At 40.4% G+C, this 15,568-nt stretch overlaps 1 protein-coding gene across 3 annotated transcripts in view; it reads right to left on the bottom strand.

Moving 5' to 3' along the window:
- Positions 1–15,568, bottom strand: part of Wdr72 (WD repeat domain 72) — a 172,301-nt gene that overhangs the window by 123,487 nt on the left and 33,246 nt on the right. Inside the window, exons 6-13 of one of the 3 annotated variants that reach the window (XM_021207686.1) lie at positions 15,088–15,164; positions 14,040–14,159; positions 13,183–13,364; positions 12,747–12,843; positions 9,658–9,799; positions 8,692–8,940; positions 6,212–6,432; positions 3,755–3,950 (exon numbers count right to left, since the gene is read on the bottom strand). In XM_021207686.1, coding sequence (XP_021063345.1) covers positions 3,755–3,950; positions 6,212–6,432; positions 8,692–8,940; positions 9,658–9,799; positions 12,747–12,843; positions 13,183–13,364; positions 14,040–14,159; positions 15,088–15,164 — 1,284 coding nt within the window. The remainder of the gene's footprint in view (positions 1–3,754; positions 3,951–6,211; positions 6,433–8,691; positions 8,941–9,657; positions 9,800–12,746; positions 12,844–13,182; positions 13,365–14,039; positions 14,160–15,087; positions 15,165–15,568) is intronic. The other 2 variants (XM_029543846.1, XM_029543845.1) reach the window with 2 other exon arrangements.

The raw sequence follows: 15,568 nt of genomic DNA, 5'->3' as shown, positions 1-15,568 counted from the left end.
AATTAGCTCAGAGCAGAAAATTATTTCTGGTGTGCATGCACGGGAAGAATGGGAAATGCATTACGCCTATTGTGTCAGCCATGCGGCAGCGAGGCCCAGAGTCCTCAGTGCCAAACGCACTGTGGGAGCACAAATATTAATCAAAATGACATCTCCAATTTTTCCCCTTCCTAATCAGGCCTAAACATCACGGGACATCCAGCAGATCAATAAGTAAAACTGGAAGCTCTCAGCACTCGATGCTTTAGCTCTGCCCTCAGCCAGGACAAGAGCCTTCCTCGCTAACCAACAATCCCTTGTGTTGGTCATCCATGAGGTGAGCATGCCCACCTTTGACCCAAGAGCATCACCCAGACATGCATCCAACCATGCCACCTGTCCCAGAAAGAAAGACGGCATACAGTGTCAGCATGAAAGTGGCACGTTGGTATGGCTCTAGAATGTGTCTTCTCTTTCCTTGATTTCCTATCCCACTGATTCTTGCTATTTCCCCCTACTCCAGGCTCTGGAGGGGTTCAGGTGCTGGGAAATGTCTGACTCACTTCTGTCGATTGATTCCTTCTTTGTGTATAGAGGAGGCTGAATACTGGAACAAAGAACACATCCAGTCATGTGTTTCAAACCCTGTTGAGTGAATTGCACAGCCACAGGCAAGGGGACAAAGGCCCAGAAAAACTCTAAGAGTAGAAAAGGCATTGTCCTCCCTCTGAGGAGGCACCACCAGCTTCAGGACCCTGTGGGATATGTGGAGCAGAAAGCTCAGGGCTGCTTACAGCCAGGCAGCAGCAAGGTAAGAGGGATTGAAGCTGAGAACTCAGGCCCCCAGCCACTGAGACCCAGGAACATAACTTACATCCACCATTCACTAGCTCATTTAGCTATATGCTGGGCACATCCATGAGCAGGATTATTCTGTTTCTTAGGCTCCTCTTAAACGGTTTTGATCTTAGCCAGGATTTTCTGCTCCCTAATATCATGAAAATACACATGAAAAACAAAATCTTTCTGACTCCAGATTTATTTTTTTCTCATTTTAGTATAAGAAGAAGAAAATTTAAAGATAAAGTACAATAAAGAAGATGGTACCTCCTTAGCCCAGCCTGCTTGTCAGCTTGGGAAGGAAAAGATGCCCTTTAAATTGTTAAGCAAATGGGACTGGAGAGATGGCTCGGATGTTAGGAGTAGTCTGCTCTTCCAGAGGTCCTGGGTTTGATTCTGAGCACTCCATGGCAGCTCAAAATCATGCATAACACTAGTTCCAGAGGATCTGACATCCACAGATATGTGGTACACTGATATATATGAAGGCAAAATACCCATATTCATAAAACTAAGTATACATAGGCCTGAAAAAAGCAAAACAAAGGAAATCCTTAACCCAACCCCCAAAACAAGGAATAAGGAATTAAAGGCAACACTCCAGAAAACTGATATCAGACACAAGGCTAAAAGAAATGAAGTAAACTTAGTTTACAGGAAGTCAGAGGTCTGATGGTCATTAGAATGGAATTTGGAAAAAGTGTCATCCATATGAAAACTCAGATAAATATATAAGTAAATACTACTTAGATTGAGTTGTTTTTTTAAACGATACCAACATAGTTAACACGGGTAAATAACCTCATTCAGAACAAACACTCCACAGGTTCATTTGGCAGGAAATTATTTGATATATTTGATATTGATTATATGCAATTATTTGACACAACAATGCTTCTATAGAAGCAGTGTTCGTAGCCAGTTCTAGGAGACTCATGAGTTCTAACATGTTCCATCAGTAAGGGCCACACACTGATCATTGTCCATTGGACAGCCCAGCCTATCTGTTCCTACCTCCTGTATCCTGTTCCATGCTCACTGAGACTGATGCTGAGAACCAGCCCCTTCACCTCTGGTGTCCAGTGGGATTAAATAATGAAGGTGATTGTAAGGGATGAGGATGACGTCATTGCTCTTTCTCCTTGCACCCTGCATGTCTGGCTAGAGCATCCTCTGGACTTCCTGGTTTTCAGTTGAATTCTGTTTTTTACTGCTTCATTTATCAGGGCAGGAAGAGAGGGAGAGGGGGGAGGGAGGAAGGGAGGGAAGGAGGGAGGGAGGGAGATCCCTGATGGTGCCACGCCCATGTGTTAGGGAACTCATCTCTCCCTCCCTCATTCCCAGCCTGCTCTCTCACCCTTCACACACACTTGCAAATATTACCTTTGTGAATTTTTCCTCTCATCTTCCTGCTAGAACTATGATTGGAATATAATACAGGCATCTGTTTATTGACATGGAATCATGTATCGCAGTAAGGAACTAGATAGAATTTATAGCATGTATGTTATGATAGTGAGGTAGACGAGGTTTTTCAGCATATATAGGAAAACCACAAACCTTTGTGACTGACAACATCATTCTTTATTTGTTCTCAATTCTATTATCTAGGAAAATTAGGTTTGGTCATGAAGTATCCACACTTGAATGTAAAACTTCATATAAGAGTAAGGCCTTGTGTTTTACAGGTAAGGGCTTGAGAAGGGGAGTTAAATGTGCTATAGTCTGTGGTGATGATGATGATGGCTTAGTTAATATTACTAATGACTTACTGGTGTTTTCCAATATGAGAGATATTATCTGATCTAATCCTGTATGGACAAGTGAACTGACTTGCAGACAAGCCATGTGATTTTCCCATGGCCATAAAGTTCTTTCCTAACAGATCCTGGAGGCAGTCAATGCTTCGGAGTCTCTTCTACCCACCATATTTAACTATCTCACAGATCCATAGATTACACACAGATTTTTAAAATTTCCCAAACTTGAGTTGAAAAGATGGCTCAGTAGTTAAGAGCATTGTCTGCTCTTGCAGAGGGCCTGATTTCAATTTCCAGCACCCACGTGGTAGCTTACAACTATAACTTCAATCCCTGGGGATACAATGCCCTCCTCTGGCCTCCTCCAGTACTAAGTGCACAATATGCACAAGCATATACATAGAGAAAAAACTGCAATTACTTTGGCAAAGTACAAGTCCAAACTATATTAGGAACTACCCAGTCTGTAAACAACACCCAAAACAAACCACCATGGGTTGATCAATAATAGCAGTGCAGTAGATTCTGTGGAACACACTCCCAAGAGACCCCCTCTAACACATAGTCAGTAATTACACCTCCCTTATTTGGTATGTTCTCAGCCTTTTCTGAAATGTATTATTCTGTCTTCAGACCTCTAATCAAACTTAAAAGGAAAAAAGAAAACCCCTTCAGCATTCCAAACCCACAAGCTCTATGGTGCAGAATCAAAAAAGTTCAGTTGAACTGCTTAGTCTTCAGTTTCCCTGACACAAGTTTTGTTGGAGTTTTTATAATTAATTATATTCCATTATTACTGATCATCAATTAGCTCAAAATGTTGCTGAGTTGGTGACTACGCTGAAGAAGGCAGAATTTAATGATAATTTGAGACCAGTAGGACACTAAATTTCTCTCTTGTTAATAATTAAAGTAGATAACTTATGTTTTTATTTATAGCTTCCAGAAATATCCGGCTCATTCCTGAGCGCTGCCCTGTCAGCTAATCATCAGCTGGTCAGGATCTGACTTAGGCCACTGTGTTTTATTTCCTATATGTCCACTGAAGCTATAAATGTAGCCCAACCCAGAAGGTAAAACAACTGAGGTCACTGCTGAGTGAGTTTTACTTCCCTTCTGGACAAAAGCGTGCACACCACAGACACAGTCAAAACAGAGCTAACCTTTCAGCTTACCTGTTTCAATTTCCCAGATGTAGACAGAGTCATCTGTACAACCAACAATGAGAAAGTTCTCGATTGGATGCCATCTGATTGTCCTCACAGGGAAAAGGTGCTTCCGGGCACGTAGGAGGCACCGTCTCCCTTCTAGGTGAAGGAGAGCTACGGAATGGTCACCACACACACAGCAGAGGATCTGACCATCACTTCGCTGTGGAAACACAACAGGCTTACTTAAGTGAGAAGTCACATGCTGCCTTGATGAGGGAGTTAACACTCCCTGCACAGTTCTGCAGAGGCTATTTACAAGAGTGCATTTCTGCATTGCCCAGAACTTCATGGGACAATTATGGATCGACTGTAGATACAGAGCAGAGTTTAAACTCACCAAACCAACAGAAAGGTCAGGCAGAAGTGAAGAGGAAAGGGAACAGCCAGATCCTCTTGTAAGATAGAGAAAGGTTCCATTACTCAGCAAATTCAGCAGGCAGTGCTGATGTCGGAAACAGCACAGAACACAATAAACCCCAGAACTCATTTGTCACCACAAAAAGAAGCTATTTGTGGACACAAACTTAGGCCCAAGGGTATTGAGAGCTGAGATTTTCCACTTAAAGCCTCAAAATGTAATTTGGTGCAGTTCCCAGAACTCCAGATTCTAATCCAAACCGGAAACTTAGTGTAGACACAATCTAAAACAGGGCAGCATTTGGTGTTCCTGCTGAAGGTGCTCCCTCAAATACACAAGGACACAAGGAGGTTCATAGAACGGCACTCCTAAATATGGTTGCCAAAGTCATCAGCGGTCAGCTTTACCACCCAACCAACCTAGGCAACTAATAAATAAAATGAAAACAAAATAAACAAGTTTAATAAGTGACCTGGGGTATAGTAATAAAGGACACTTTTCCAGCATGCACATAGCCCCAAACTCAATCTTTAGCACCGTATAGGGGACTGCTGAGCCATCTAGAATGACAGCTCAAGAGTAACTGATGGCTAATCACTCTGTGGGGTATTGGCTAACATGTTTTCATTCCCAATTCTAAGGAGAGTAAAGAAATCCTAAGGAGAAAAAAAAAATCACAAAATAGCAGATGTGATACAGATGGAGCCTAGACCTCAGAATGGGTCAGGTGTCATGGCTCTCCAGACATCCTATCTTGTTGAGCACAGGTATATTTCACAGCTTAGAATATCCGGCTCCAAGTTATGGAGAAAACACACACATACCCAGACATGCAAACAGATGCATACACAGGCACACATGCTTACACATATACAACACACTTATGCACTACATACACACAAACACACACACATACCACATCATATTCACAAACACAACACAGATACACAGACAAACAGATACACACACACACACACACACACCACATACCGCACATACACAGTCACAAGAATGCAAATCATATGACCATGAGTGAGCATACATTATATGACCCACACCAGGTCCATCCAACACTGAGTCCTAAACTCTTGAAGATGAAATAATTCATAGGAAAAGAGATGGAGTGTGTGTGTGTGTGTGTGTGTGTGTGTGTGTGTGTTAGGGGGCAAAGAATAACCTGTAAGAGTAGGAGAGAGCCTTGAAATAAAATATATTCCACAGTATTCCAACTGTCCACATGGAAGTTTCTAGAGCAGTATATCAGTGTTTAATTTAACCCTTTGTGACCAAGAAACATGTTTCATGTCTTATCACCAAAATACAGAATCAATTTCTCCAAGTTTACCTGTATGGAGATGATTTTATAAGCCAATCTAACTTAGCAAGCACCTTGACACACACTTTCCCCTCTAATATCTGGCTCACATTTTAACATTTAACTCTTTGTGAACTGGATTTAAGTTGACATATCACGAGAAGATGGGAGCTATAACAATGTTGTTTCCCCTAACAAGGTAGATGGCATTCATAAATTCAACATTTACCAAATGTTCACTCAGTACTCACTAAGGAAATAAAAGTTACATTTTTATTTATATATTCCTACATTCTTTAACTTGCTTTTGCATAATCCTTGAATTTACTTTAAAATTCTATACTAAAAATTAAGACAGAACTAGGAAGGAAAAAAACCATGACTCCGTGGGTAACTAAGAGAATTTTATAAAGCTATAAGTGGCCCAATGTTTACTTTAAAAACATCATTTGAGTGACACATGATAGTAAAACTAAAATTCACATTGAAAAGTTAAGGTCAAGCTTGGCAGAAGTAGCTGGCTAACTGTGAGCCGACAATGTGGATATTTGTTCTTTGTCTTTGGTTTTATTAACTCTGGGAATGCAGACACCATCCAACTTTGGTCTATTTTTGAGACAAGACTGTGAGGGTAAAGTAATGAAGTCACGCTCTGGTGATGGCCTCTGAGAAGGGTGTGGCATGGGGAATCTGTTGCTGTTTGCTTGTTTACATTATGTGCTGGTCTTCACTCTTCCTGTCCACTTACCTTCACGTTCTCTGGTGACATCAATAGTCTTGTTACTGGACCAGCTTCCAAAAAGAACGTGTGCAGAATTTCCTCGGTAAAAATATCCCAGAGGATCACATAGGAGCCTCGGTCCCCAGACACCATCCAACTTTGGTCTAATTTCGAGGCAAGACTGTGAGGGTAAAGTAATGAAGTCACGCTCTGGTGATGGCCTCTGAGAAGGGTGTGGCATGGGGAATCTGGAAAGTGTTCAGACACCAGACAGCACAGTTATTTTTCAGGTCATGCATTTTTAACATAGACACAGCTGGCCGAGAAGATTATCAAGCGGCCTTAGTAAGCCATCTCACAATGCAGAAGTCCTCATCAGAGGCTAGACAAAGCTCTGAGTGAGGCAGAAAGCTCGGTTGTTCAAATCTTCTGTTTGCTGATGGCTGTTGACATTCTATAACATGAGGGGACTAGTCACACACTCCCTTTTCACGTAGACGGCCAAGTTAAATTTAACAGAAAAGAAAAAAAACAAATGTCACAGGACGTTTTGCTACACAAGATGTCTGAAATTATCAAGCTCTACCTCCTTTTCCTTGTTTCCAGGTAGAGTATCCCAGGCTCGAATAGGTCATCCAACTCCTTGTGTCAAAAGATGACCACAGTGTTTAATCTTAGCTGCTTGAGGAATCATCCCCTTTATCTGTAAATCAATCACTTTCTACACGTGCCACCACAGACATGGACACATCGATCCTTTTGCTCCTTTTTTTCTGACTCACACATTCTACACACCTCTGTAAGATACAGGAAATAGCCACCACCCTTGCTTGGGACAGACTGTTGAGTGAAATGAATATATTCTCAGCACATGCCTGGCGCCTGGGAAAAATGTTCAACCCTCAGCACCTGGCCACATGGCCTTTCAAACACTATCTGAAGTAGAACTGAGCCTGCCGGTAACCTGTTTCTCACTCCTCTGGCCTCTGCTGCTCCCTCCATTGCGATCCACATTCTCCCAATTAGAGAAGACCATTTGCCAGTCTTTTTACTCAAATGGAAAAGGAATCTCCAAGTTCTTTTATTGTGTTTTGTTTCCTTTTCTGGCCTCAGCAAGCAGTAATGAATGTCAGCTCAGAAGCTGTCACGTGTAAATTTCTGTTTACTTTCTTGATATTAGGATAAGCTGGTCCAGATTAAAATGTCTACAGTCACCATTTTCTCTGACTTTGCATGGCAGCTGTTTACCTACTTATTATCTCTTCCAGCATCCTTGCCGGTTACCGCTCAGCTATCAATCACAGAATCAGTGAGTAGGTAAAGTGTGCTGAAAATCAGAACGGGGGCTGGAAGAGGATGTTCGAATTGAAAAAAACGATGATGTATGGAAAAAGGAAAACAAAACCAAACATGGAAATTTAGGATGTGTAAGGCCCTAGGTTTGATCCCCAGCAATGTAGGGGGAGAAAATAGAAATTTATTTGTGAGATTTCAGAGTGAAATGTTTATCTAGCATGCATGAGGCCCTAAGTAGGACACCCACCCATCCCCCCCAAAAAAGAAAAAAAAACCCAAAAGCATACAATTTTTACTACATATTCTAAAATCTCCATACCCTCCTACCTTCCCTCCCCTTATGACAACTCATTGTATGACACTTATTTAAATAAGTAGATATTAATTGTTACAGTGCAGAGATGAATAAGAACACAGATTTCATTAATAAGGAAATACAAATAAATACAGGAAGGAAGATGCCATTTTATTCCTCATTAGTAAAGATTTAAATGTTTAAAAATGTAAAAGATGGTCAATATTTAGGGGAACACTTGTGATTTCACAGATTATTATTGGATATTCTTGTATGTACTGAGATAAGTCCTTTAAAAGAGCATTTAGATAGCTTAATTTCCAAAATCAAAATCACAAACTAATATTGATGTAGTCACTCAAGGATAATCAATTCCAAATCTTCCACAGTAGCTAAAGGCTAGAAAACCTAAGCACTGATTAACAGAAAGGTTTTCAGTTTAAATTTTGATTATTATTTGTTATTTAAAATGAGCTCATGAATAATGAGCACCAAAACTATTTTATAAAAATTACAATTCAGCATGGCATCAATTTTACTAATAAAATTAAAACATTGCACACAGTGTGCTGGTGTGTGCGTGTGTGTGTGTGTGTGTGTGTGTGTGTGCTCACACATCACATATACACATATATAGACACACATGCAGTTCCAGGAAGTACAGAAACTATTACGCACAGTGGCCTTTAGTAAAAGCCAAAGCTGAAATTAAAGTGGGGAGCAAGACTTCTGGTGGAGCAATACAACTCTCCGATTGAGTCTTCACAAATCCCATGTAGGTGCTTAATTTGGTATTAAATCATGCAGAAACTTATCTGCAAATGCCAGCAAAGGTCTGAGGTTTCTGAATCATGTCTGTATAGTTCATAGAAGATCAGGTAGATTAGGTGAGTAGGGAGAAGAAAAATTCAGTCACCTTTCAATAAAGAGTCCCCTTCTAGAAGCCCAGCTTTGGCAGCATTCAAAGCCTTAGTGATGAAAATGGTCCCATCCTCACAGCCACAGATGAGCTTATCAAGATTTGGAATGTACTCTGATGAGGTGATGGTAGCCGTCATTCCCACTTCATCTCTGGACCCAGAGAAATGGTCTGTGAGGCTCTGTGACACCATTTGATGCTTATCAAAGTTATCCTGAAGAGTCCAGGTGGTAGTTATTGGTATTTCTGAAAGGAACATGTGTACAGGGAAAAGTTGGTTTTTTTTATTCACAATAGATATGAAGACTATGTAAAGATGTCATTTCTTTAAAAGTATGAGCCCAGTGCAAAAGTTCAGTCACATTCAGAACATAGATAGATAGATAGATAGATAGATAGATAGATAGATAGATAGATAGGTAGGTAGATAGGTAGATAGATAGATAGATCAGGATAGAGAGATATCTTAAGATGTTAAACTAAAGTTCATTTGAATTATGTTGGTTATATTTGTGCATTAGATCCACAAATTTTAATTATGGTGTCTGTACAAGTTACTTCTCAGAAAATAAGATTAGAAACAAAAACTGTTGGGGCTAGACCAATGGCTCAGCAGCTAAGAGCATGCATTGCTCTCCTAGAGGACCCAAGTTCAGTCCCCAGGAATCCACATTTAGTAACTCTCAACTTCCTGTAACCTGAGCTCCGACGAGGCTCAGACACCAATGGCTTCTGTGGGACCCTGCGCTAATGTGCGCATAGTCACAACAAACATATACACATCATTAAAATAAGTGAAAAGAAGTGGAAAGCGGCACACTGGGCAGAGTGGGGCACACTTTCAATCTCAGTATTTGTGAGGCAGAAGCAGGCAGAGCTCTATGAGTTTGAGTTCAAAGCCAGCTTGTCTAATGAGACACTATATTAAAAAGAGATGGAGGAGTGGGGACAAAACTGTCTTACCTCTAGGGGAACCATCAAACTTAGATATGGGGACATCTGGGATATGCCACAACGTAATTCTCCCTGAGGCTTCTCCAGAGAAAAGCACCTTGTAAAACGGCTCTTTCCGTTCATTCAGGTAGCCCATGACGAAGTGCAGGCTCTGCAAAACAAACCATGAGCCTGGCATAGGTAATAAGTAATGCCCTGACCCCTGGGAAGAGAGAAGGAAGACTGAAGAACTGAACCAAACCTTTTAAAACTATTTGGCACCACTTCAAAATTTTTGAGTAAATTAAACGAAATAATCTGTGATTTTAAAGGTAAAAGAAAACAAAGCCTATGTGAAGTATGCAAAATGAGATCACGGGCTAAGCTCCAGAGAGTTGCTACAAGTACCTAACCTTGTGTGTGTGTGTGTGTGTGTGTGTGTGTGTGTGTGTGTGTATGTGTGTGTGTGTACTGCACACATTCCTTCATGAAAGCCTTACCAGTAAGTGCTGGGTACATGTTTAGTTTAAAAAAAAATTCTCATCAATAAAAATACTCCAGTGCTATGAGTTTGTGCTGCCATGGTCTTTAACTCACATGTGAAGAAAGCTAGAGAAAGGGCTTGGATAACCCTTGGTAATGGACCATGGAGACAGCAATGGGCCTTGAGTGTAAGTATCTGAATCAAAATCCTGTGTGTTCCTAATGATACCGTGCACCAAACATACCTAGTCTTTCGGTTTTATTACAGTGAAAATAGCACCAGTTAACATGCATATATACATATGTGTATATAGATAGATGGATAGATAGATAGATAGATAGATATGGATATGGATATAGATATAGATATAGATATAGATATAGATATAGATATAGATATAGATATAGATTATAGATATAGATATAGTCATACATGTAGTCTTTGGTATCCTTTTTCAGAACTATTAACCAGCTATTGGCTCTAAGAACTCATAATCAGACCTATTATAAGATTAAACCACCCAAGTTTCAAACCTTAGAGCTAATCTCTCCAAATGTAGTTTCAAAATGGACTCCTGGTGCAGCTGAAGTCATGAGGCATTGAATATACTTGTAAATGATAAAGTTGAAATACACCCTAGTAACCTCCACCATCTTTATTTTAGTTTGTACACACACCTTGGACCAACTACAGCTGTCTTTCTTGTCAGCTGAGACTTGCAGAGTGTGAGGGGGCTCTTTCAAATGACGCACAAACCCATCATCAGATAGGTTAACAGTAAGAACCAATGTGAACTCTCAATGATGCTGAAATAACAGATGGAATTTCATGGTGGGACTCCACACACTGACCCTGGCCTGTGCCATGTTACTGCAGAACACTCTCTTCTAGGTTTTCTGTGATCAAAATCTTAAAATTAGATTATTCTATTTATGGTTCAGTAGCCTCTAGGTATTTCTTACACTTAAAATATGATGGGAGAGGCAAAAAAAATGGATAGCTAAAGAAAAATCATTGGAAAATGAGCCATCTGTCTTTGTGTTCATACTTGGAGCTTTCCATTTAAAAAATTCTTTTATTTTATGTGTATATGTGTTTACTTGCATATATAGCTGTGTACCATGTATGTACCCTGCCTGTCGAAATCAGGAGAGGACATCAGGTCCTCTAGAACTGGAATTACAGATGGTTTGTGAGCCACCATGTACATGCAGAGAATTGATCCTAGGTCCTTGAGAAGAGCAGCCAGTGCTCTTGACTGCTGAGCCATCTCTCCAACCCCAGCTTTCCTATGTTAAAACAATGCTTTATATAGCTCTCAGATTTGCTTGTTAGAGTAGACATTTCTGAGTGACATTTGGTTTCTGTGGAAAACTGTGTTGGTAAAACTTCACTGTGAAGCCAAAAGAGAGCAAACAGTAGGCTCTTCCGCAGAACAAAAAATGCCTTTCTGAGGGAACCAAAGCACAGCTTTGTGATAAGGCTTCCCACTGCTCATGAAGAACTTTAGAAATGTTCCCTGGTGCATGCTGTAATTTTAAAGGTGGTTGTTGTTGTTGTGGTTTTGTGTGTGTGTGTGTGTGTGTGTGTGTGTGTGTGTGTGTGTGTGTGTGTGTGTGTGTGTGTGTTTCTGCCTTAGCAGTATCCAGGGTTCTCAGTTTTGGCTGAGAGATTTTTAACCAAGGTTTTGCTTCAAAACCTTCAAGGGGCATCACGGCTATGGGGCTTCCAAGAGCTCTGCTGCCTAATTAATCAAATCACGATTCTGCCCACAGCCGCATGCTTTCATGCTTGATATGTCATTAACAGAAGGAAAGTTTTTCCTCTTCATGACATACCTTCTTGGATAATTAACTGATGACTGAGTCTACAGGTTAAAAAATCATTTTGAATAACACCCCTGAAATAAAACAGTAACTTAGATCTCAGATGTGGTTAACTCTCAAAGGTTTAGTTAAACCAAGTATGAAGCTCACAACTATATTCTGAACCATCTGCTGGAAACCTTAATTACAGTAGTTTGAAGAAAAAAAAATTCTCACAAGAAAAGCTAAGTACATGTGAAAATGATCTGGGGAAGTTTTGGGTTTTGTGTGTGTTTGTGTGTGTGTGTGTGTGTGTGTGTGTGTGTATGTGTGTGTAAGTATAAAATCCATTTCATAACGTTTCAGAACTGGAGTAGGTATATCAAAATGTTACGAATATACTGTCGAATAAATCAAAGGAAAAACATGGGATGTGTGTGTATGTGTATGAGAGAATCCATGAAATAAAATTTCAGTAATGGTGCATCTAGGTGAAGGGCATGTATGTGTTAACCATCCTGTTCCTACAAACTTCTCAACAATTGAAACATTTCCAGTTATAGTAGGCAAACAGTCAATAGTTATGGTGGTGAAATCAGAATTTTAATATCTTCTTTATTTTCTTCCACACTTGTAATCTTTCTATAATGAAAAGGCACTATAGTATCAATCAGCAATTCTTGTGGGCGACATTTTCTCTTTGGGAGCCAATAACACCCAGAGTTGATTTTCTCATTAACAATTTGATATGATGCTTTGATTTCATTTTTTGTGAGGCTGAGTCTATTCTGAAGCAAGAAACTGGTTTGGGGCCATTCTTCTTGCCTTACCTTATTTTCCTCCACAGAAGTGGAGCAGAGTAAGTGAGGGTAGACAGTCCCCTTCAGGACACCTCCGTCGGCAGGGCGTGTGCATTTGGAAAGCCCACTATGTGCGGAAAATTATAAACAAAATTTAGGGTCATTCATTTGCTTCCATCCCCGTTCCCACTTTCAGAAGCCGGATGGCACTGGTCGAGTTTCTAAACTCCAGTTAGAAACTGTTGGACTAATAATTACGAGTGACTTTTTGAAAGCCCCGCACCAGCTGTACAAGTTCTACATGGCTAATCTCAAGCCTTCATCCCCTGCTGTGCTGTACAAAGGCAGAGGCCTTACAAGCCCAGAGTAAATCTTCCAGTGCCAAAGTTGTTTTGTTCTGGGTTTTGATCAGGGGCCGCATGCAGAGGGTTTTCCATAATAAACCCCCCCCAAGTTCATTTTCTACCTGAATGTTCTGAGCGTCGCTCCCATCTGAGCCCACCTGTTCAGCAGCTGATAGATATAACTGTGACCATCTTCTGTCCAAACAAGGATCCTGTGGGCAGCGAGCACCTCTCCACCAGCAAAGAATTGCCCGTCTCTACTAACTTCAGTCCACATAAGGGAAAAGTCACAATAGTCATAAATCTGCAAGACAGTGCAATTGTGCATTAATAAAGGCTGGAAATAGAGTCCGTCTGTAAGATTAGCAGTGAATTATACTTATAAAGACTATGGAGATGATGGAAGTAATGCTACAGACTATTGCATATTAAAAACATACATTCTGCACTCATAGATGAAGATAAAATGTAATTTTCTAATATTTCACAAGACTTAACCTTTCACGTTTAGCCTAAGGTAGGTTGCAGTGGATAGAGGTAACTTACTGGCTGATTCTGCCGTGAGTCTGTTAAGCATGGAAAGCCAAATCCTACATTTTAAAATAGTTTTATTCTTCACAAATGAATGGTCACTTAAAAATCCCTTATATATAAGATGTTTGTGTAGTAGAAAGCCTTTGCTAGACTGAGTACTTTAAGTCTCTGGCAACAATATATTACTATGGCACAAGTCAGACAGACTTCCGATATTAGTTATGTGAAACATTAAAGAAAAATCAAACTGCTATTGGATTGGATTATAACTTTGCCTTACTCTCAGAGAAATCACAGAATAGATTCACAAAAGGAAAGTATAAAAGACTAATTGTTCCATGTCTTAACACTATTACATTAAGGGTCTTTCCCCAATATTTAAACTGTATTTTCACTGATTCAACAGACAAACATTGCAATTGTACATCACTGGCACTTTCAATACCTTCCAGCACTTAGAAAACACCACCAACAGGAGTCTCTCCGTGTATGTACAAAACCGTATGGTCTGACAGTTGAAGGAGTCAAGAAACTTGGATTCTTTTTCATAGACATCTTGCTTCTCCTTTAAAAGGAAAAAAAAAATGAAGTCCAGGAAATGTCCACATAAACAAAAGACACGGTCCTCATATACATGACAGAGCTCCTTCCTGTCACTATAGAGGGGAAAGTATCCAAGGTTCCTTTTCAGTGTTTTGACCTAAACCTTACTAGACAAAGAAGCTATGAGCAAAAATTCCCCTAAGGACTTATTATTGATAATCAACCCAATACCATTCTACAAGGAGCTATAAGTGGTGAGAACATAAAGTTACTGTCTTTCAGTCAGAACATAAAAATGTTAAAATTCAAAGCAACAACAAACCAAACCTGTAATGGTAATGACTAAAACCACAAGGAAACAATGTAAGAGGTGCTTTGACAAAAGACGGGCCTAGACAACCACGGGCAGCAAAAGCTTCTATAAACTGGTATTGCTGGGTAGTGGGGGGGGGGGGTTCTACAGCATGACAAGCAACACTGTATCTCAGATCCTCAATGAAGAAATTGCCACAGACTGTGTAGGGAAGCCTAACACTGTGTTTCTTCTTTTGTCTGTTACTTTGATTCTGGTCTGCTGGTAGGAAGCAGGTGGCCATGCCAGCATCCCCAGGAAAGTGACCTCCCTATGTATCTGTCTTTTACAGCTCCCATACCCTAGAAGAGTCCTAGTGGGAGGAGACAGAACAATGTCTACTCTCATTTTTTTAAATTAAAAATATAATCTTTTCCTCTCCCTACTCCTCCCCTGTGTGTGTAAATAAATCTATTTATATTATGTATGGAGTCACGGTTGGAAGGATGCAATTCAAATGCCCCGGTGCCCACCCCTGGAAAGATGTCATTTAAACCTTCAACTGTGAACATGCACCAACTCTCATGGTTGGAAATTTTCAATGAATAGTGATTGAAATAACGAAAAAAAAAAAAAAAAGAGTGGTATCCAAGCCAACCTGAATGCTGTTGATGGACGAGGAGAGGTCCCATACTTTGAGCTCGCCGGTTACAGATACAACCAAGAGAGAATCTTCTATGAAAAGAAGGAAGGTCACATATGAGCTGTCAGCTGGTGGACCCGGATGTTGTCAGTATTACCTCATAGTCACTCAAAGACTGCACAGGACTGAGTCAGCAGGATATATTCAGCTTTGATTTTTGTTAAGGGAATGATTTCATCCCAGGTTCTGCCCTATGTGTGTGCAGAATACAGCTAAAAGAAGAGTCATGGCACCTGTCAGCCAATGGTTGTGCTGAACCTGTTACAGAGGGTAATGTAGAACCAATTCACATTTTACTTGGGCATTACCAACTACAGAAACAGTTTCAGTGGTATATCCAGAAAAAGTGTCCCACTGCTATACACACACACACACACACACACACACACACACACACACACACAGAGAGAGAGAGAGAGAGAGAGAGAGAGAGAGA

This window comes from Mus pahari, chromosome 10 (genome assembly GCF_900095145.1).
Source record: "Mus pahari chromosome 10, PAHARI_EIJ_v1.1, whole genome shotgun sequence".
Taxonomy (NCBI): domain Eukaryota; kingdom Metazoa; phylum Chordata; class Mammalia; order Rodentia; family Muridae; genus Mus; species Mus pahari.
The sequence above is the reverse complement of the archived record's forward strand: the minus strand, read 5'-3'. Positions and strand labels throughout refer to the sequence as shown.